At 55.1% G+C, this 22,025-nt stretch overlaps 1 protein-coding gene across 2 annotated transcripts; it reads right to left on the reverse strand.

Moving 5' to 3' along the window:
* Positions 1–5,033: 5,033 nt before the first annotated feature.
* Positions 5,034–17,536, reverse strand: IL9R (interleukin 9 receptor). Of its 2 annotated transcripts, none has more exons than XM_045189887.2 (9): positions 17,425–17,536; positions 13,730–13,846; positions 13,294–13,405; positions 12,990–13,168; positions 12,297–12,442; positions 11,609–11,810; positions 10,994–11,099; positions 9,467–9,551; positions 5,034–7,908 (listed from the first exon to the last, which is right to left on the reverse strand). In XM_045189887.2, the coding sequence occupies exons 1-9, from the start codon at positions 17,450–17,452 to the stop codon at positions 7,417–7,419; spliced, it is 1,467 nt and encodes a 488-aa protein (XP_045045822.2). In that variant the 5' UTR covers positions 17,453–17,536; the 3' UTR covers positions 5,034–7,416. The 2 variants fall into 2 exon arrangements, with proteins under 2 accessions (XP_045045822.2, XP_024409231.2); XM_024553463.3 differs by having other exon boundaries at positions 13,730–13,831; positions 17,425–17,463.
* Positions 17,537–22,025: the final 4,489 nt, after the last annotated feature.

Raw genomic sequence — 22,025 nt, forward strand, 5'->3', positions numbered from 1 at the left:
AGGGTCTACTTTGACATAAAATAATAAGAAAACACTTTACCTCTGTGACCTGCCTCCTCAAAACCCATAACCACAGTCTCTTCATGACCCAAGTAAACCCCAAGGCAAGACGTTCGACAAAACACCTGACCAGTCCCCTCCACACTGGCAAAGCCACCAGAACAAGGCAAGTCCAAGAAAACGTCAAAGCAAGGGGGGCCTGAAGAGACATGCATGGCTAATGTCCTATGGTGCCCTGGATGGTAACAGCAAACGGTAGAAAAAAGTAGAATGAAGGAAACCCGAGTAAGATACGGACTTCAGTTAATACTAATCCACGGACTTGTCCCCGGAAACAACGGAAACCTGTAAGAAATACCACCGGCACGCCACAGGGATGAGTGGTCAAAGCCTTAATGAAGGGAGGCTTTTGTAAAATACGCGCTACTGAAATACTCGTGCGAAAGTGAAAAAATTGCACAGGAGAAAAAAAGGACAGAAAAGAGAGTTCTGTGCTTGCCACAAGAGACAGGCGGCTCTGGGAAAGCCACAGCGAATCTCCCCGCTGCGCGCTCAGGCCTGCCAGGGGGAGCCATCTCCTCGCGCCGTCCTCCGCAGTCCCAGAGGGTCCCCAAGCTGCGGAGCACATGCTCTGGTCCAGTTCTCTCCTCTCCTAGATGCGAGCAGAATTGGCGGGGGGTGGGGGTTGAACACCCCCTGCTGTCTGCCGGAGCGCAGCGCAGGACACTGCGCGCTCACAGCACAGCGTAGGCCAGTTCATCCCCTTAGGTCGGTCCAGTGAAATCTCTGAAATTCAGTGACATAATTTGAAAATTCCAACTGAAATAGAGCCTGCCGTTCCCACACTGTGATCGAGAAATTAAGAGACAATAAAAAGCAAAGTATGAGGTCAATAGAAAGCCCATCGATTTTTCTACAGAACACTGCTATAGTCTGAATGTTCGTGTTCCCCTAAAATTCACGTGTTGGGATCCCAGCACTCAATGTGATGTTGGTGTTAGAAGGTGGGGGCTTCGGAAGGTGGTTAGGCCCTGAGGGTGGGGTCCTTATGAGTGGAGTGAGCCCCCTAAACGGGAACCAGAGCTTCCTCTCCGTGAGGACACGAGAAGTGTGCCACCAGTACAAAGGCCCTTCGCCTGACTGTGGGCACTGCGATCTCAGACTTCCAGCCCACGAAACTGTGCGAAACCAATTTCTGTATTATAGCAGCCCGGGTGGATTAAGTCAATCAGCAATGATGTAGAGGGAAAAAACGGAATTTGAAATGAAAGGAATAATTTACAATAGCACTTCAAAAATTGAAGTCCTTCCGTATAAATCAAATGAAATATATAAAAGTGTGCATTCAGCCCCGGCTGGTGGGGCTCATGGATTGAGTGCCGGCCTGCAAACCAAAGGGCCGCAGGTTCAATTTCCAGCCAGGGCACATGCCTGGGGTGCAGGCTAGGTCCCCAACAAGGGGCACACAAGAGGCAACCACACATTGATGTTTCTCTCCCTCTCTTTCTCCTTCCCTTCCCCTATCTCTAAAAATAAATAAATAAAATCTTTTTTTAAAAATGTATATATTCAGAAAACATTGAACCATAATTAAGAGAAATCAAACAAAATATAAAATATAAATGAATACAAAAGATATTCCTAGTTTAGTAGCAGTACATTCACTCGTGTTAAAACGAAAATTCTTTCTAAGTTGATCTAGAGATTCAGTGGAATCCCAATCAAACTGCCAGGTTAAAAAAATGGCAACCTGTTTCTACCCCTAGACTACACAGCGTAAGACTGACGGTAATCTGGATCCAGCCGTTTATCATAAAGCTACACTCACGCAGAGAGCGTGATGTTGGCGAAGAATACGCGGATGGAACAGAAGGGGAAACACAGAAAATAGACCCATGTAAATGTGGTCCAGTGACTCGTCAAAGGGACAAACGCAATTCAACAGAGGGAGTCCGCACCACAAAGGGCGGCGCAACAAGTGGAGACCGTTTGGAAAAGAACAACGTCGGCGCGAACTTTGCAACTTGCATAAGAATTCATTGAAAAGAGTTCATAGACATAAATGCAAAAATGTAAAAATAAAATCTACAGCCAGTCAAAAAAAGGAAATAATTGCTGATGTTGACTTTATTAAAATGTAAAATGTCTATTTTGTGAAAGACTCTGTTAAGAGAACAAAAAGACAGGCCACAAACTGGGATGAAAATATTTGGGAAACACAGCTGAAGGAGGACTTCTGTGCGCAACATGCAAAGAAACCAAAACTTCACAGGGTAGCCCCGGCTGGTCTGGCTCAGTTGGCTGGGCATCGTCATGCCTGGGGTTGGGGGCTCAGTCACTTCAATGGTTCTTTCCCTCTTTTTCTCCCCTCTTCCCCTCTCTCTAGAATCAATAAAAGAAAAAAAAAAAAACTTCACAGGACAAACAACCCAATTAAAAATGGGTATAGATCTGAACAGACACCTCACCAAATAAAATATACAAATGACAAATAAACATCCAAAATAATGCTCAACATCTTGTCATGATAATGCTTGTCATAAGGAAAAAGCCAACTCAAACAAAAATGAAATAGCGGTGCATGTCTATTAAAGTGGCTACATTGTAGAAGAAGGAGGAGAAACAATAGCAACAGGAGCTTTCATTCGCTGCTGGTGGAACGCATAACAGTAGAGCCACTCGGGAACACAGTGCGCCAGATTTTTCCAAAGCTGAACATGGTCTCGTCATAAGCCAACAACTGCATACCTAGGTATTTGGACAACTGTCCTGAAAACTTGTGTCCAAGAAAAAACCACCATGCAATTATGTATCGCATCTCTCTCCACAATAGTGAAATACTTCAAAGATCAGGATATCCTTCAGCAAGTGAATAAATAACCAAGTGTTCAATGGAATACTATTCTATTTTTTTAAAAAAGGAATGGCCCTGGCCGGGTGGCTCAGTTGGTTGAAGCATCATCCCCTACACCCAAAGTTCAGGGGTTCGATTCCCAGTCAGGGCACATACCTAGGTTGCAAGTTCAATCCCCAGTCAGGGCATGTACAAGAGGCAACTGATCAGTGTTTCTCTCTTTCCCTTCCTCTCTCTCTCTAAAATCAATAAAAAACATATCCTCAGGTGAGGATTAAAAATTTTTTTAAAGGAACAACCTATTAAGCCGTGCAAAGCCATACATGAAACGCACGTGCCTATTACTAAGTGAAGAAGTCACTGTGAATGGACTACACACTGTACCTAGGACCCCACTCGTATGACATTATGGAAAAATAAAAATTACAGAAATGGTCATTTTCTTGAGAGCGGTCGGGGAGTGCGTTGAATGGGGAACGAGGGGACAGAAGGAGGTACACACGGCACAGGTGAGGCGGACCCTTGGCTGTGGAGAGCTTGCTGGGTGCAGGTGAAAGCTTAGGGTCCGCAGGGTCCGTGTGAACAGGAGGCCACTTCGCCCTCTGCAAGGCGAGGGCCCCCTCCCGTCACGTGGGAGCGACTGCAGGGCCAGCTCTAGGGGAGACTTGCCGCCGCCGCTGTAGCTTCCCACTCTCAGCGCCGGTGCATTAGAGTTCCGGTGTCTCCGCGTCGTCACCAAACCTGATTCGCTGCCTCCTTCGTGATGACGGCCATTCCAATGGGGCTGCGGGGGTGTCTCGCTGTGGTTTTTATTTCCACTGAGCATCTTTTCACGTCTTTACTGGGACTGGATTTGGCAATGATTTGTTGGGTATGACCCCAAAATCACAGGCAATAAGAGAAAAATTAAATGGAACTTTTTAAAACTTTTCAAAATTTGAAACTTCTGTGGGTCAAAGGATGCTATCAAGAAAGTAAAAAGATAACTTAAGGATGATAGAAAATATTTGCAAGTCATTTACCTGAAAAGGGTTGAGTATCTAGAATATGTAAAGAACTCTTACAGCTCAGCAAGAAAAGGAGAAACAACCCAATTCTTAACATGGGCGAAGGACTTGAACAGACTTTTCTTCAAAGAAGATACACAAACAGCTCATGAAAACAGCTCACTAGCCATCAGGGAAAGGCAATCAAAATCACAGCGAGGTACCACTCCATAACCATGAGAGCGGGCGCTGTCCGGAAGCGGGGTGACCGTGCGAGCGGGCGCCGTCCGAAAGCGGGGTGGCACTAAGAAGAGGGTGTGGAGAAGCTGGAACCCAGTACATTAATGATGCATGTGTGAAATGTTCCAGCCACTGTGGAAAACAGTTGGGCGGTTCCTCAAGAAACTAAACAATTACCATACCTTCCAGCAATTCCAGTCCTAGGGATATGCACGAAAGAACTAAAGACAGGTATTCGAATAGAAACCTGCTCATGAATGTTCATAGCAGCACTGTTCACGTGGTGTGCCCCTACAGTGGGCTACTACAGGGGCAAAAGTGGGCCTACAGCTGTGAGTGCACAAAACACGGAGTTTGTTCCCGTGTGACTGCTCACTAATGATTGTGTTAGTCTCTGTGTGAACACCTGTAAACCTACTTCTGCCCCACCCCGTATTCAGCCACAAAAAGGAGTGAGGTGCCAATACTTCAATGTGGGAAAAGTTCAAAAACAATACACTAAAAGAAAGAGGCTGAACGTCACATGTTATGTGTTCCCACTTATATGAAGTATCCAGAATGGGGACTAAAAGTAGATTCGAGACTGTCAGAGGTCAGAGGGCGGACAGGACAGGGAGTGGCTGCTTTTCGCTCAGGCAATCTCCTTTTGGGGGCGATGAAAATTTTTTGAACCTGATAGAGGTGACAGTTTTCAATATTATACATGTACTAAATGTCAGTGAATTGTACACTTCAAAACAGTTGCTTTCGCCCTGGCTGGGTGGCTTAATTGTTTGGAGCAACATCCCATACACCAAAAGGATGCGGGTTTGATTCCCGTGCAGGGCACATACCTACCGGTCTGTTTCAGACGCACACGGGAGGCAGCTGACCAGTGTGTCTCCCTCCCTCCCTCCCTCTCTCCAAAGTCAATAAAGACATCCTTGGGTGAGGATTTAAAAAAAACAGTTGATTTTATATAATGTGAATTTTACCTCATTGAGAAACAAAGAATAAAGAAACCATTCCGAGGCATTCTGCTCCCCTCACTGCGCCCTCAGCCTGGCATTCCAGGCGCCCCCCACCCCCGGGTCCAGCTGCCGCCCGGGGACTGACCAGCCGCATTTTGGACACTTCCGTTACAGCCCTACTGTCCACTCAACTCCTCAACTCACAAGCAGTGTCACAGTCCCCTTCCCAGGCCACTTCTCCGTGACCCTCCACAGATGTCCCACAGTCACCGCCCTCATCAGGCTCAGGGATCTTTTGAGCTGTCCCCGGCTGCGCGCAGCGGGCCTCGGCCATGGTTCCCGAGGGCGTGTCATCGCAGCGAGGGGAACTGGTGTCTGCTGAGCCCAGCTGCGTACAGGCATCCTGCTCAGGGGAACATACAGCAACTCTGCGGAGCCTTGTTAGTCCCGCGGACTGAAGGGGCAGGCGGGACTCGGCTGCAACCAATCACACAGCCTCTGCGCGGCTTCACACTCGAGTTCCAGCCCGGAGTCGGCGGCTCTCCAGAGAAACTGTGTGAATCACATGAACACCGTCCGCAGCCACACAGAAAAGGCGTCCCAGCTGTGGGGGTCACTTGTCTAATCATGTGGGTGGCCCGGGTCCCACGTGAAGCTGCACGAGGCACACAGACGGTGTTATAAATACTCCAGGGTCGGCTCCAGGAAGTGCATCCACGATAGTATTTTTGTACTTGGTTAGAGCTAAGGGTGCCTGCACCTTACTTCCGTCCACACCCCTCCCACTCTCTGGATACTAAAGATACATTTGGGGTCCTGTTTCGCCCCTGCTGACCAGGATCTGGCTCCACTGAGGCCCCCCACAAAACCTCAGGAGCTCTACAGGCACCCAGAGGGGTGGGGGGTACCTGCCTGAGCCAGAAGGGGTCCTTTCCTTTGGGGGCCTAGAGCTAGGAGTGGTTTTTTTTCTGCCCAGGCCGCAGGGGACAGACAGACACCCAGCGCCCAGAGAGAGACCGGCCTCCACTGCACCCTACTTTCAAAGCTTTGGCATGTCCTGCTCCATTGGTTCTGTCCCACCTGGCAGATGGTCCCAGCACCCACCCCAGGTCCCGCAGCCAGCGGGAACAGGGCCTTCTTCCTGAGGCACGCAGTGAGGGTGACGGGGGTGCCCTGGGAGGGTCCACAGGGTCTGAGCCAGTGGGGGTGGAGACTGCTGACAGAGGCAGAGACGCCGACACAGGCTGAGTTGTGTTCCCAGAAAATTCACGTGTTCGAGTCCTCGTCTCCAGGGCCTGTGAGCGTGGCCTTGCATGGGGCCAGGGTCCTTTTAGATGGCCAAGTCAAGATGAAGTCTTTGGATCAGCCCCAATCCACTGTGACTGTGCGGCTATAAAGGGGGACTTTGGACACATCCCCACAAGGAAAACACTTTGTGGCGACCGGTGCGGTGCCGTCCCAAGCCCAGAAACTCCCAGAAGCTGGAGAGAGCCCAAAACAGGCCTTCCCTGGCGCCTTCACCGCCTGCCCGCACCTACACTTCAGACTTGGGTTTCCAGAACCACGAGACAACAAATTTCTGCTGTTCTCAGCCACCTAGTCTGTGGCACTTCGCTACGGCAGGCCTAGGGGACAGAGGCAGGCATCCTCTGCTCTATCCACCACTTCTCCTCAGGTGTGGCGGTCAGAGGCATGGCCATGCACAGGCCAAGGCCACTACCGGGAGGCCACTTCCAGCTGGGCTTTGGCCACAGCTCCCAGCCTCACGGGGCCCACGATGGGGTGAGGGCAAGGAAGGGCAGGAGCCGGCCACTGAGCCTCCACTTAGCGATTCCCAGAGCGCAGAAAGCCCGGGATGGCCGCAGCCCATATCCCCACCCTCCTCTGGGCCCCTCCCAGCCACCAGCAGTTTGGAACAGCTACTAAATGCCTTCAGTCTCGGTACGAGAGAGGCCTCAGGAAGGCACAGAACGAGGACACTCAGCCTGGTCACAGCACCTCGCCCGTGTCCCCTGGGCCCAGACAGGCCCTGTAGGGGGTGAGGGCAGAGCAGGCTGCGGAGAGCAGCCCCCTCCTCACAAGAGACTGGTGTCAAAACAGGGAGGGAAGTGTCGGGGGTGGGGGCGGCTGGTGGGCAGGATGCTGAGCGATGAGGACCCTCCCCAGCGCTAAGCAGGAAGGAGGGAGAAGGGGTCCCTGCCTCTGTCCAGACAGCGAGTCTGGCCACTGCATAAGCAGCTCTCTGCAGGAGGGTCAGCTCCAGAGACTTCAGTCCATGTTCCCCAAAATGGACCGGAGGCAGCTGGCCGAGTCAGAGCTCTAGAACTTTCAGGACTGAGCCCACTGTCTGCCAAGGATAGGAGGGTGGAAAACACCCCAGAGGTCCCTATGCAGCCTCTTCACCAGGGTTTCGCCTCTGATTGTGACCAGCTCCCACATGGCTGCCTCCTTGCCTGACATCCAGGCTCTGCGGGTCACAGGGAAGGTCACAGGCCAAGGGCTGGATGGGTCCAGAGCTCTGTGTGATTCCTGGGAAAGGCGAGGGGCGGCACCCCCCATAACAGCCCAGGGCACAGTAGTCGGCGCTACCGCCCTCTGACTGAGGCGAAGCTGGCCTGCTGGGGCTCGCAGCAACCCATTCCTCTTGCGGCAGGTAGGCAGGCGGCTGCCCTCCCCACTCCAGGGAGGCTGACAACACATCCGCTGGGAGGCCAGTACCAGTGCCCTCGTCCTCCAGGCCCACGAAGGGCCAGGGATCCACCGGGTCATAGGTGAGCAGCACAATGGCCTCCCGGACACCGGGCTCCGAGGCTCCTGCTGCAGCATCGACAAGGTCCTGGCTCAGCCGCACGCCAGCTCTGTGCGTTCCTGTCCAGGTCTGGAACACAGCACGGGGAGCAGATCGGCGGCCTGTTCAGGACACACCCTGGGGGCAGCCCCCCACTTCCAGGAAGCTCTCCTGATACCCATGCCCAGACACCTGTGCCCGGAGCATTCTCTTGCCCCCTATGTGCCAGCCCAGCCTCCGCATGAAACCCCAAGTCCCTTCAGGCTCCTCAGTACTCCCAGCACAGGGCCTGGGGCCTATGGCAGCCTGCACAGGTGCCGATGGGGACGGGCGCCGAGGACCGGCGAAAACCTCGGACTGCCACCGCAGGTGCTGCCAGCAGCTACAGAGCTCGCCGACCCGCTCACAGTCGAGCACGCACACTAAAGACGGGAGGGGCCTTCCAGGCTGGAGCCTTTAGGTCAAGGCAGGCCGACTTAGACCCTTTGTGGGGCCACACGAAGGAAGCTGTTCCCCGGGTGGGACCAGGAGTCCCTACCACATGCACCACACATGCCACATCCTCCATCACTGCCGCTCCCTCGGAGAGCAGCCGGAGAGCACACACATGGCTTGCAACAATCAAAATCTTTGTCCCTCTCAGCCTTCGTCACGACTGCCTCAGGGCTCTTGTCACATCCACTGCCTTGGGAAAAGAGGTGGACTCCACCAAGGACAGAGTGCTCAGCTTTAAGCTTCAAATGATACTTTTGGACAACAATCTTGAAAACTAGGTCCCCTGCTGAGAGGGCAGAGGGCTGGGTGGAGGGAGCCTTGCAACATCAGGAGCGGAGGCACTGGGCAGGGCCCGTCTGTGGACCCCAGGGAACACTGACTCCCTCCCTGTCCCCTGCCCAGAGAGAGGGGCCTGAGAGGGTGGAAACCAGAGACCACCCATGGGAGCGCCTCCTCCCTGACCTGTCCTCCCGCCGGGGGAGCAACAGCTACCGGGCCAGCAAGGAGGGGAACTGTGCGCAGAGGACCTGCCACAGCCCTCGGGTTGTTCTCAGCTCGCCTTTCCCTGTGGGGCCCGCCAGAGTTCCACCACGGGGGAAACGTGGAGTCTACTCACTGGACAAGAGAGCAGGGTGCTACCCAGGGCGACCAAGAAGAGCCAAGCACTCCACAATGGCCACCAGAGCAGCAGACCAGGGGCCGTGAGGGCCCCAAGGACAGCTCAAGCACTAGAGACCCTCCCCGCAGCCCTCAGACAAGACAGCCTCGGAGAGGAAAGAAGGATGAGCCGAGGCAGGTACAGACAGCCCCGCCATTTGCTCCCTGAACTGACCATTTACCTCAAAGGGGCTGCTGCAAACCGGAAGAGACAGATAATGTCATAAGAAAGTTTACATTTTTTTCCTACCAACAATGGAATTAGAGATACAAGAACAAAAGGAAACGAACAACAGAACACAAAGTGGGTTTTCTGGCCCATCTGAGGCTCGCTGTGTAGATTTAAACCCACCATATATACCAAAAAAGCTCAAAGCACTGAGAAAGGCCCCCAAGCTCACCCCAGCCCTCGCCCAGAGCCCACATCCTGCGCAGGCCAGATATCTGGGCAGCCCCTGCCCTGCCCCCAGCCCCCCAGAGCGGCCAGCACACACACCTGGAAGTTCCCGCTGTGCACGCTGTAGAGAGGCTGGAAGAATGCCACTGGAGAGGGCACGTTCTGGTGAAAGGTCCTCTTCACCCTGAGCACCGAAAGGACAGTCAGAGGCTCCCCCTAGATGCTCCTGCAGAGGCCCGGCTCCGGGAAGCGTGAGGTCCCTGTGGGGAACTCAGCTCCCTCCCAACCAGCAGGTGACCAGCTCTGCCTCATCCGTGCTGCTGCCATGCTCTCCCCTCACCAGGGCCACACCTGCTCTCAGGGGAAGACCCGACGCCTGGCAGACTGTGGCCTCCCTGGCTAATGACCCCATGGAACTGACTGACACCACATGTGTCCTTTGCAGGGTGAGCTGGGATGGTGAGATCAGGGGCGGAGAACCAGCCGAGATCTCAGCTCACAGAGGGAGCCAGCACCTCCAGCAGCCCCAGCTGTGATTTGCAGGCAGGTGGCAACTCCCTTTCCCACCGGACTGCCCCCTGAGCACCAGATCTACCTGCGTGGGGCCCACCGGTCCTCCCCGGGGACGTGGCACAGGGCTCCAACCCAACAGGCCCAAGCTGACTTTCCCGATCTCCCCTGGGGCCTGGAGCAGCCAGTTCCCCACCTCAGGGGTGACGGCAGGAGTCACCAATCAGAGGAGTCTCCTCTGCCCACGCATCCCCGCTGTTTCCCTTCCTAAGACCCTGAAAAATTCCCTCCACTTTGCTCTATCTTTACTTCTTTCACCGGCTCCAGCCAAACTGCCTCTCTCTGGACACCACCCCTGGCCTCTCAGCAGATCCTTCCAGCCCTCTGTACCTCAACAACCCATTTCAAAATACAAACCATATCACATCACACACCATTTAACACAATTCAGGCTCTTTCCTTTGCTCCAAGGACAAGCCTGCACCCTCCTCTAGCTTATTGGCCCCGCCCATCAGCCCCGCCCATCACCCTCTGCCTCACCACTAAGCCGCCCCATTGCTCTCTTCGCTCTTTGTCTGACCTCCTCATCCTCTCTGCTACGTGTCCACACCTGGCCAGTGTCCTTGGGTCCTGTCCTTGATGAGGCCCTGTACCCTTCTCATAACCTGGCACGTGTGATGGCCTGTTTCAGAAGGGCCCCTGTGAGCATCGGCTTCTCTGAGGCATCCACTGGAGCCGAGAGCTGGGTCCTGTGTGCCCCCGATACCCGAAACTGTTTTCATCAGATGCGTTAACAAGTGAGCAAACCACCCAGCACCTCTGAAGGCCGAGGATGAGAGCTCCAGGCAACTTGGTTCCCATGACTTTGGGTCCCTCCTCAGTTCTTTTGTGTCACACTGCCCCCCAGACCAGGTAACTTGGAAACTGCACTGGTCCAAGGCAGAGGCTTGAAAACCACCCCCATCCAGGACCTGACGGCGGGTGGGGGGCGGTGAGCACAGGGGGAGTGGTGCGGGTCTGGCCCTCAGCACCCCGCTCACCACACTGACACAGCAACACACAGCCACACACTCACAAACACGCACACAGCCACACGCACACCCTTCGGTTACCAACCTAGGTGACAGCTTGAACAGGATGTAGGTCAGGCTGGTCAACAGGAGAAAGATGGACACGGCGACGAGGGTGCTGTTGGGCTGCCCCACAGGTGCGATCAGGGAACCTGTGGGCAGGAAGGGCCTAGAGCTGTGCGTGGCCTCTGAACCAGGGTGTTCCACCACACCCACATGGCAGAGACTCCCCCGTGAGTGCCCTGGGGCTGTGTGGAAGGTTTGTCGTGGGCCTTGGAGGTTTGTGGCATGCCTGCTGAAGCACCTTCGGTGGCTCACAAAGCCCCAAGTCCCCTCTCAGCATCTGCAAGGCCGTCAGGGGGAGCGGACCTTCCAGCACCGCTGTGCACAGGGGTCGGCCAGCCCTCCCTGAGGCCTTGCTGTGCAGCCCTGGGCTACGCCGGCTCCAGTCACAACCACCGGCTCAGGTTCCTGGGAAGCTCAAGCTTGGCAGGTGTCTGCTTCCTCCTCACACACCTCGGCCCTCCAGGGCAGAGTGGTCCACTGGCGCATAACTGCCTCTGGGGTGGGTCTCAGGAAGTAAACGGGTGGGGCAGGGGGTGCAAGCAACAGAGTAGGGAGGCCTAACCAGACTCCCAGGGCAGCAGCCTCGAGCGCCCACCTTGCCGTTGAGGGGAGGCGAAGAACACAGGCGGGCTCCACTCGCTCCAGGGGCCCTCGTAGTGTTCCTCCTCGGCCATGGTGCCCTCCAGGGCAGCCATCTGGACGCGCAGCCTCGCCTCATAGACGCAGCCAGGGTCCAGTTCCACGGCTTCGAGGGTGAGCAAGGTCACCCCGACGATGCGATCCTTGTGCCGGGCCCGCTGCCAGGGTGGAGACAATTAGCCGTCGCTGAGAGGGAGGCAGGGTCCGTCAGCACTTCAGAGTGTACACACGCACACAGAGGCACACTCAGCACACTCACACTCACACAGCCATATCCACAAGGGCACGTTTTCACATGTACACACGTGCATATCCAAGGACACACGCTTACACTCATCTACCTGCATGCACACTCACACACAGAGACACGCATGTATGCTCACCATGCTCACACACATAGGCACACCCTATGAGCACTCACATGTGTAAACACACACTCGCGCACACAGTCACACTCACACAGACGTACCTGTGCATGCACACATCAAACACATGTGAATGCTTGCACACACATACTCTTGGCTCTGGTCACCTCCCCTTCTCCTAATTCCGAGTCAGCATCTCCCCATGTGGAGTGAGGAACGGCCCTGTGCCGCTGCTCCCAGGAGGCAGAGAGGCGCCACGGCAGCCAGCCCAAGTGTTACCTCCCAAGCCTCTTCCTGCCTCTTAAAGGCCAGCTCATAGCTGAACAGCGAGGCCAGCGGCTCCAAGGCAGGGCTGACACTCCAGGTCAGGACACAGGAGCCAGAGCTGACGTTGCTCTGCAAGTCAGAGGGAGGGTCCAGCTTCACTGAAACAGAATGAGGCCACGTGAAAGTGTGTCTGTCGGTGTGCCCAGGGCTGGGGCTCTGACAGACTCCCGGGAGGCCAGGTCAAGGCCCTCTCAGGCCAGGGGCCTCACTGGGAGGCTGGTCCAGAGAAGCCCCAGGCGAGACAGGACAGCAATGACTCCTTCCTGCCCCTGCAGCGCACAAGGCAGCTCTCAAAGCTTGCCTCCCCTTTCCTTCAGAAGCTGCTGTTGGAGGCTCTTCCCCGAGTCTCATGGGGCTCCTTCCCGCTGTGACTGAAGTGCAGTTCAAGTGACTCAAGCTGCAGGGCCCCACCTCGAAGCCCTGTGTCTTCACCATCCCTTAAAACCCAATCCTGCCAGCAGCCAGTGGGCTGCCCCCCACCCCCACCCCGGACCCACCCCGGACCCAGCCCGATCCCAGCCCTGGGTCTGTCCTGGCAGGGGCCAGGGCTCGCACCAAGCATGGGCATCACAGGCTCCAGGGCCCTGCCCCGAACACACAGGCAGCCAGGGTGTTTCCCCCGAGGTGCCCCACCCCAGGCCTCACCGTGTCTCCGGGGCAGGTACTGGGGGTCCACCAGGCTGACCTGCTCCTTCCCAGAGATGTGACGGTGCAAAGTGATGGTAAAGTTGTCAGAAGGCACAAGAACCTCCTCGGGTGGCAGCACCAGGGTGCACACACTGGCCCGGAAGACACACCTGTGCTCGCTGCCCGGCTTGTGGTTGCTGGCAAGGGTTATGTGTCAGCGCCAAGAAGCTGCTGCACCAGCCCGGCCCCTGCTGCTGCTCTCGCAGGGGCCCTATCCTTACCCCTGCCCTCTGCCCAGGTGGGCCTGGCCCTCCAGCCTCACCTGGTGAAGAGGAGCCAGGGGCTGGGGCCCCGGCCCAGCTCCGGGGCAGACCAGTGGCAGTCAATCCTGAGGATGTTGTTGGTGAGGCAGGCGAAACTTCCAGCCCCTAGCCCTGGGAACAGCAACCATTGGGAGCCCACAGTGGCTGTGTCAGGGCAGGGCTGGGGGAGGGGGAGGACCTGGAAACTGGCACCCTAACAGGGTAGACCCCAAAGAATAATACCAGGAGAGCTTACCGAGGGCCAGGCTGGGAGGCCTCGAAAGCGACGGGCTCTGTGTGGCCCACAGCACCTGGGTGGGACTGGGGTCCAGGCTGGTCCTTGGAGGACAGGTCCCAGCACAGTTTGGGCCAAACCCTCCCCCGCGGGGTTTGACAGAGGACAGCCCTGCCCCGCAGTCCTGCCCCCCCACATCACCCAGTGACGAGTGCCCTCACCTCCTCCTTCCCCGGGCACCGGGACTCCCAAGCCGAGCCAGGTGCCGACCAGGAGCCAGGTGCTCATCCCTCTCGCCAGGGCCTCACTCCTCAAGGTCCAGCCTGCAAGGGGTGGGGCTGAGGGGCAATGTGTGAGGAGCACCCCCCAAGAAGTGCTCCCCAGGAGATCCTCCCTGTGAGGAGTGCCCCCCAACAGAGTGCTCTGAATGAGCCACCACCTACACACTCACCGTGTCCCGTGAAAGAAGCTGGGCACCCCGTCCAAGCTGCACTGACAAGCAGCCGAGGCTCGGACGGGCCAGTTGGCCTGACAAAGACTCACGGCTACAGCACGCAAGGGGGTGCCCTCACGCTCAGACCTCCTCGTGGGTCCTGAATCGGCTACACATCTGTGTCTGCCCAGCAGGCTCCTCTCCGGGACCGGTGTCATCTGCCAACCCAGACCCCTGTCCCCGGGCCCAGGCCCCATCCTGAACTCTGGCTTCACACCCTGTGCTGACAGTAACATGCATTTTCCACTGGGATTCCTGCAAGACTTGTGAGGTAGGAAGCCTGTCCCTGTTCACCGACCAGGGAGCTGACTCCCAAGAAGGGGAAGTGCCTTGCCAAGGGTCACACAGCTGACCTCTAACACAGCCTCTCTCCCTTCTGTCTCCTTCAGTAAAGACCTATCCCAGGGTTCTGCTGCAGGAAGGCGTAGGAAGATGGCGGCGGGTGTCCGTGCAACAGAAGGCGCTTCCTAGGCTGTGTCTGGCACACCCCCGTTCAGAGGTGCTAGCCCAAGCCCCAGGACCCTGCAGGAACCAGAGGTTAGCTGGAGACAAGACTGGGTGTTAGGAAGTGCCTGGGTGCTGCAGGGAAGCTGCTGATGCCCTATCACCCGATTTGCAGCTCCAGATGGTACACTGATAGCTCCTAAGCAGGAAGCAGGGTCCACCTAGTTATGCAAGCCTGATGGGAGATAAGGAAGCAAAAAAGCAGACATACACACAGTCCTCAGCACACACTCACCAGGCAGCAGACACCACCCCCACACCGCCCCATGTCCCCGCACACTGTCTCTGCACCCTCAGCACAGACCCCTGCCAAGACCAAGAAGCCCTCACCCTTCCCTAGAATGAAGCGTCACCCGGTGCAGCACCAACCAGGCCTGGAGCGCCCGGCCCTCCAGCAGCAGTTACCAGATGCAGATGGGGGAGCCGCCAGACAGCAGCTCCCCCAGACAGCAGACAGGGCGTGTGAGGACAGGGTCAGAGTGAGCACCAGGACCTGGGGGAGCTCAGGCACCGCAGGCTGCAGGCCCCAGGTGGACAGCCACTGCCCCAGCCTGACGAGGAGCATTACTGAGGCAGGGCCGCCCCTCTCCTTGACAACGGGCATGGGGCTGGGTGCAGAAAGCCCCACCTGCATACTCCCTGGTCCTGTAAGAGGTACTGGAGTGACACCAGGGAGGCCTAATCACAGCTTGGACAATACCGAGTCTCAGCATGGCTGTGAGAGCCGCCAGAGAAGCCGGTGTCTGCTCCCTTGGGACAGAGTTGCCTCTAACACCTCCAGTCATCTGGGGAGCCTGGCTGATGTCACTATCCAGCACTGCCCCTCCCCCATCTGGCCAATGGATACGGCCATCAGTCCACAACCATTCTGGCCACTTCCCAGAACCTGATCTCCTCCATAGCCTCACGGTCAAGGTCAGTCCGCCTGCTGTGGTTTCCTGGACCATCCCAAAGTCGTGCTGGATCCCTGCCTCAGGACCCACAGACACTGCCAGACCAGGAGCGTGTCTCCAGATAGACGCTGCCCCTCGCCTCCCTGGCCCTCATGCCCTGAGCATGCACCTGATGCCAGGTGGGACACCGGGCCACAGCAGGCAGGCCTGCCGTGGGGGCTGGCTGGGGCCCTTGGTGCCTCACAGCGCAGCCTCCAAGTCAGCTTCGCACCAGGTACTGCCCCCTTTTACAGAGTCTGTTTTATATTCTTCCATGGGAAGGGAGCGACACCCCTGTTACTCTCCCCGCCCAACCGAGGCTGGCAGACGCACAGGTGGATGAGATAGAAGTCGCTAATTAAATGACCACTTATCTTCTGTCTTCTCTCGGCTGGGCAGGAGGAATAAGGCCAGTTCCCGCCTCCCCAGAAACAGCTGGAACTTGGGGGACATGGGGCCTGTGCTAGGAAATGGAGTCGGAAATGGGAGCAGAAGCCAATTCCCCATTTGGGCCGCCCCGGCCCGTGCGGGCCGCCCTAGCGCGTGCGCCCGGCGCAGGTAGGAACTGCAGGTGCTCTCGGGCAGAAAGGGCTCGAGGACACTGCTTCCTATGGGGGCGCAAGCGGCTGCACAGGGCAGGGAGCAGGAGAGGTCGAGGCAGCTGGTGTGAGTCCAGTGAGGGGGCAGCGAAGGCTGGAGCAAGAGGACGGTGAGCAGAAGGGCAGCTCCGTCTGGGAGGCACGTGCCTGGGAAACATGGACGCCCGGCAGGAGCTATGGGAGAGGTAAGGGCTGGACCCAGAGGGGTCTCAGGTGCACAAGGGCACAGACAGAGGAAGGGCCTGGAGCGGGGAGAGGGTTGAGGATAGAAGTCATAGGAGCACGGAGAGGTAGAGGGGAGCCCGGGGAGCCTATGTGGGTCCCTACTGGTCTGCTCTATGGCCCTGAGCTTCCCGAGGTTACCTCCTGGCCTTCTCTCACACCATCCCCTCTGCCTGGCTTCCTTCCCCATAACATGCCTCTTCTTTCATGAAGCCCTCCCTGAGCACCCCACTCCTCCTCCCCAGCCAGACACAACAGGAGCAGGGAGGCAGGCGGTAGCTAGGGGTGAGGGCTAGAATATGGGTATTGACACATTTCTCTTTGGGGAGCTTGGAGGTTAAACGGGGAGACATACGACCCCTCCTCTGCCTGCACCCCTCTCCGGGAGCCCCCACTGCCCCCTGGAGCCTCCCCACATCAGGTTCTTCCAGGCCGAGAAGCTGCTTTATGCTGTGCCCTGCACCCGTTCTTAACTGTTTAAGAAACTCCTGCAGAAGCTGCCCTTGCTTCTGCTTGGCATCACTGCTTTGGGCTCCGGGGCGGGTGCTCCGGGACATTACTTGCGCAAGAACCCTCTCCTCCCTGTCCTCTGCTTAGCTGAATTGACCCTCCTTCTGGAATCTCGCCCTGGCTGACTGCCCCACCCACAGCTCCAATGGGGGATATCCCTGGACTCCCAGTTCCTCTTCGGCCCTAAGGCCCCCCAAAGCATGGGGATTTGGAGAAACTACCAACCCCAGGGCCTGGACCTCATCTCCACCCACAGCTGTCACAACTGAGACCATCTGGCAGTAGAACACTCACTCTCACTCACTCTCCCCCCACCTCCCCTGCAAAGGTCAGCTCAGATCTCCAGGGAGCAAAGCCTCTTCCATAATCAGAAACTCTGCCTGACAAACGCAGCGCCCTTCCCTCCGCCCAGCGGCACTCACGACCCCCACAGGCCTGAAAATGCCCGTCTGTCATCCTATGGTCGGCGCTGCCAACCTGCTGTCTCTGGGAGACACCCAAGCAAGGACCCCAGAGGAGGTAAAACCAGGGCGGTGCTCCCAGACAGCCCATTGCCAAGGTTCACCCTGGGGCCCAGGGAAGGCAGGTTGCCTGCCCCTCTGCCTCTGAAGTTCACGCTGACTTGAGAGGTTAGGAAGCTCCAATCGCAGACTCACCTCCGCAGACGCATCGGCTGGGCCCCATGGCAAGGACAGTCCGTGTGTTCGTGGCAAAGCCCCTCAGCCTGATTCAGGAGATAAGTGCACCAAGCGGTGACGGTGACGCGCGCCGCGCACGCAGGCTGACACAGGCCGCCCACATCCAAAACCACGAGCACACAGCGCAGCAGCTATCCCCGGCGGGGCTGACAAGTGACTGTCACCACTAATCACCAACCCAGGACTCATGAGGTGGGACAATTTCATTCCCCGTGCGTGATACTGAAGGTTGCCAGACATGGACTTGGGAGACTCGTCCGCTGGCTGGCGGATGAGGTCTGTTGTAGCCTCCCAAGGAGCACCGCTGAGACACACTACATCGGTCCGGGGAGGCCAGGACCTTGCCCCGGCAAAGGGCTATGGGCCTCATCCCCTTCCAGGCTTTACTGAGACCAGAGGCCAGACTGCTCTCCAGCTAAGGCAATCTGGGAGGCTTGGGGGCTGGAGAGGGGGTTAAACATAAAATAATGTGGTCGCGGTTAAAGAAAACAAACAAGACGGGAGGAAATAAAAGATGGGGGTCTCCTTTTATCTCACCCAGAGGTAGCCCTGGTGAGGGGTAGGCACATGTCCCTCCAGACACTTCTAAGCTCAAATGCACATTTTTAATGGACTCATGCTGTGCTCTGAGCTTCCCAGCCTCCTTCCTGTTCCTCCCTGTTTTCCACACTTTTCTAGGTCAGCACCAACACCTTCCTCGTGCCTTTAATGGGAGTACATTACGATTTCACAATCCCACCAATGGCCATTGGGATTGTTGCCTACATATGCTGTTTGATTTTTATTGAGATATAACTGATCTGTAACATTATATTAGTTCCAAGAGTATATATGCTATTTTATTTTATTTTATTTTATTTTATTTTATTTTATTTTATTTTATTGATTCCAGGTAGAGGGGAAGGGAGGGAGACAGACAGGGAGAGAAACATCGATGTGCAAGGGAAACATTGACCAGTTCCCTCTTGCATGTACCCTAACTGAGGACCCAACCTGCAACCCAGGCCCACAACCCAGGCACGTCCCCTGATCTGGAATCAAACCTGCAAACTTTCAGTTCACGGGACAACACCCAAATGACTGAGCCACACCCGCCGGGGCTACCTACACTATTTTAAATGAAGGTAGGGTACAATTCTGGGCATGGGTCTTTAACCACCAGAATGAGTGCTTGCTAGGGGTGGAATTGTGGTCAAACGCTCAGCATTTTTAAATATCAATAGAACCCCGGCTGCTGTGGCTCAGTGGGTTGAGTGCCAGCCTGTGAACCGAAAGGTCACCAGTTCGGTTCCCAGTGAGGGCACAAGCCTGGGTTGCAGCCAGGTCCCCAGTCGGTGGTGTGCAAGAGGCAGCCAATCGATGTAACTGTCACACACTGACGTTTCTCTCCCTCTTTCTCCCTCCCTTCCCCTCTCTCTAAAAGTCCATAAATAAAAATAAAAACATATCAATAGATACCACCAAGCGAGCCCCCAAAATTGTACCAGATTCTACTCCCACGACAAGTGTGAGATGCCTGTGACCCTCGCCGACAGTGTGCACTATCGGTCTTTAATCTTGGCCAATTCGATGAGCAAAAGCACTTCATTATTGTTTTTATTTGCACTTGGTTGCTCATGAAGATAAGCATCTTTTCACAGACTTACTGGCTGTGTGTTCTTTCCAGTACCAAACAAGTCACATTTCAGTGTGTGTCCGTGCCTGGGTTTATCTGTGAGTGCCTGTGTGCACACACGTGTGCACGTGTGTGCCCTGTGCCTCAAAACGCCTCGGGTGAGGCTCGGACACCTGAGCTGCAGCTCTCTGCAGTCGGGAGCACCAGGACCCGCGGGAGATGGAGTCAGAGCTCGTGCGCAGGAAGCACCTTATGAATAACCAGAGACACAACCACATTTCCTTCTAGTGTTCAAATTTCAGTCGCTTGGCCCCCATGTTGCCTATCACAGGGACATTCTTTTATACCCACTGGGGCCATCCCTTCTCTAGTATCCTTACCAAGAGAGCTTCCTTCTCTCTGTCTGCCAGAGTCCCTCTCCCGCCTGGCTAAAGATACAATTTACTAACTTAAAGCCAGCAGGCCACACCACCCACACCATGACCCCACAAGCGGAGACCACAAAGGCTGGAAAGGGAGGAAATCATAGAAAGAAAAAAATCAGGAGAGCTCCAAGTTCTGCATCTAAACTCTCCCAAAATCTCTGAGTGACCCCTGACCCACACGTGTACAGGCCCACTGCTCGCAGCCCAGCGCAGGGCAGACAGCCTGAAAGGAGGTTTTGGCTGCTGCCTGCATCAGAGACACGGAGTTTACCCCGTTTAAACAACAACAAAAAAACTCTTCAGAGAAACACAACAGGATCCACACTCTCTACAATGCACATCATTCACAATTCCCAAATAAACCCAGAATTATTAAACACGTGAAGAGGCAGGACTAGGTGAGCCATACATAAGAAGAAAGACAAGCAATGCAGGCAGATTCCCAAGACTAAGTTGTTAGAAATAACACAGGTTTTAAAGCAGCTACTTTATCCTCAAAGATGTAAAGGAAAATGTGCCCCCCACGTATAAATAAGAAATCTCAGAGAAATCGAAACTGAAAAAAAGAACCAAAGGAAAGCGTGTAAGGGAAACATACGGCGCCGTGAGCAAAAGGAATGCGTCAGAACAGCACAGAAAACAAGACAGGGGATTGGCCAGAAGGAATCTCCCAAAGAAGGGAGGCGGCTGATATCTGAGTGGACGGACAAGGACAACACATCCTAACACACACCCAGGAGAGGGCACCTGAGAAGGTAGCCACACGCCCCTCCTGGGTGAGGAAAGGGAGCCAGGAGAGCCGGGATGATCACCAGGATTCCCGGAGCGCTGAACGGGGAGGAGCCGAGCAGGTCGTGTGCTTGTGCCGGGTGGGCCGGGTACAGGACTCTGCTCACAGGGCCTCTCCCGGACCCTCAGACTCGGGAAAGCCGGGGCCTCCTTCCCAGCAAGTGCCCTGACGCACATCCTGATGCCCACCCCCAACACAGGGAGATAAACAGAAAAACAACATCCACAGACAGAGGGAAAACGTCAGACACGAAAAACACACATCCAGGAGTCACCGCGTACCTGTGGAAACACAATACCACGGAAAAAAGGAAACCACACGTGAACGTTCATTCGTCCAGAGACGGGGTAAGGACTTCACGTGTGTCAGGCGACATAAACTCTCCCAACCCGATGAGGTGCGCCAGGTGTTAGCCAACCACAGCCCACAGACAAAATCTGGCACGCTCCTTTTCACAAAAACCTGTGAGCTAAAAAGAGTCGATATATTTTTCAATGGCTGGGGAGATTGCTTTAGAAATGACATGACACATGAAAATATAAATTCAAATCTCAGTTTCTGTCACCTTATTAAGACACAGCTGCGCTCATGTCCATCCGCACTGCCCACAGCCGCTCTCACTCTGTGGCACCGAGTCCAGAGGTGGCAGCAGGCCAGCCCATGGCCGCGCAGCTCCCCGGACAGCTCAGCGGGGGGTCGTCACCCAGCACTTCAAGGGCCACCGCCGCATTCATTTTAACTTTTTGCTTATCACCAGCGCACCCTTAACATGTCAAAACAAGAAAAGCGAACTCTGAACATCACTAACCATCAGGGAAATGCAAATCAAAACCACAATGAGATATCACCTCACACCTGTCAGAATGGGTATTTCTTTTTATTTTTTTTAAGATTTTATTTTAGAGAGAGGAGAAGGGAAAAAGAGAAACATATATGTGTGGTTGCCTCTCACACTCCCCCCACCGGGGACCCAGCCTGCAACCCAAGCATGCGCTCTGACTGGGAATCGAACTGACGACCCTTTGCTTCACTGTCTGATGCTCAATCCACTGAGTCACAACAGCCAGGGCAGAATGGGTATTTCAAAAAGACAAGCAACACCCTGGCTTGTGTGGCTCAGTTGGTTGGAGTGTAGTACCACAAACCAAAAGGTCACGGTTCGATTCCCAGTCAGGGCACATGCCTAAGTTGCAGGTTTGGTCCCTAGTCACGACATGTGAGAGAGGCAACCAATCAATGTTTCTCTCTCACATCAATGTTTTTCTCTCCCTCCCCTTTTTCCCCTCTCCCTAAGCATGTCCTTGGGTGAGGATTAAAAAAAATTTTTTAAGACAATAACAAGTGTTGGCGAGGATGTAAAGAAAAGGGAATCCCCCTGCATTGTTGGTGAGACATTGTAAATTGGTGCAGCTACTATGAAAAACAGTACAGAGGTTCCTCAAAAAATTAAGGATAGAACTACCATATGATCCAGCAACTCCTCTTCTGGGTATTTATCCGAAGAACATGAAAACACTAATTTGAAAATATACATGTGCCCCTATGTTCACTGCAGCATTGTTTGCAATAGCCAAGATACGGAAGCAACCCAAGTGTCCGTCAATAGACAGACGGATAACACTGTGGTGAACATACACGGTGGAATATTACTCAGTCATGAAAAAGAGTGAAATCTTACCATTTGTGACAACACAGATAAACCTAGATGGTATCGTGCTCAGTGAAGTCA

This window comes from Desmodus rotundus, chromosome 1, assembly GCF_022682495.2.
Source record: "Desmodus rotundus isolate HL8 chromosome 1, HLdesRot8A.1, whole genome shotgun sequence".
Classification (NCBI taxonomy): domain Eukaryota; kingdom Metazoa; phylum Chordata; class Mammalia; order Chiroptera; family Phyllostomidae; genus Desmodus; species Desmodus rotundus.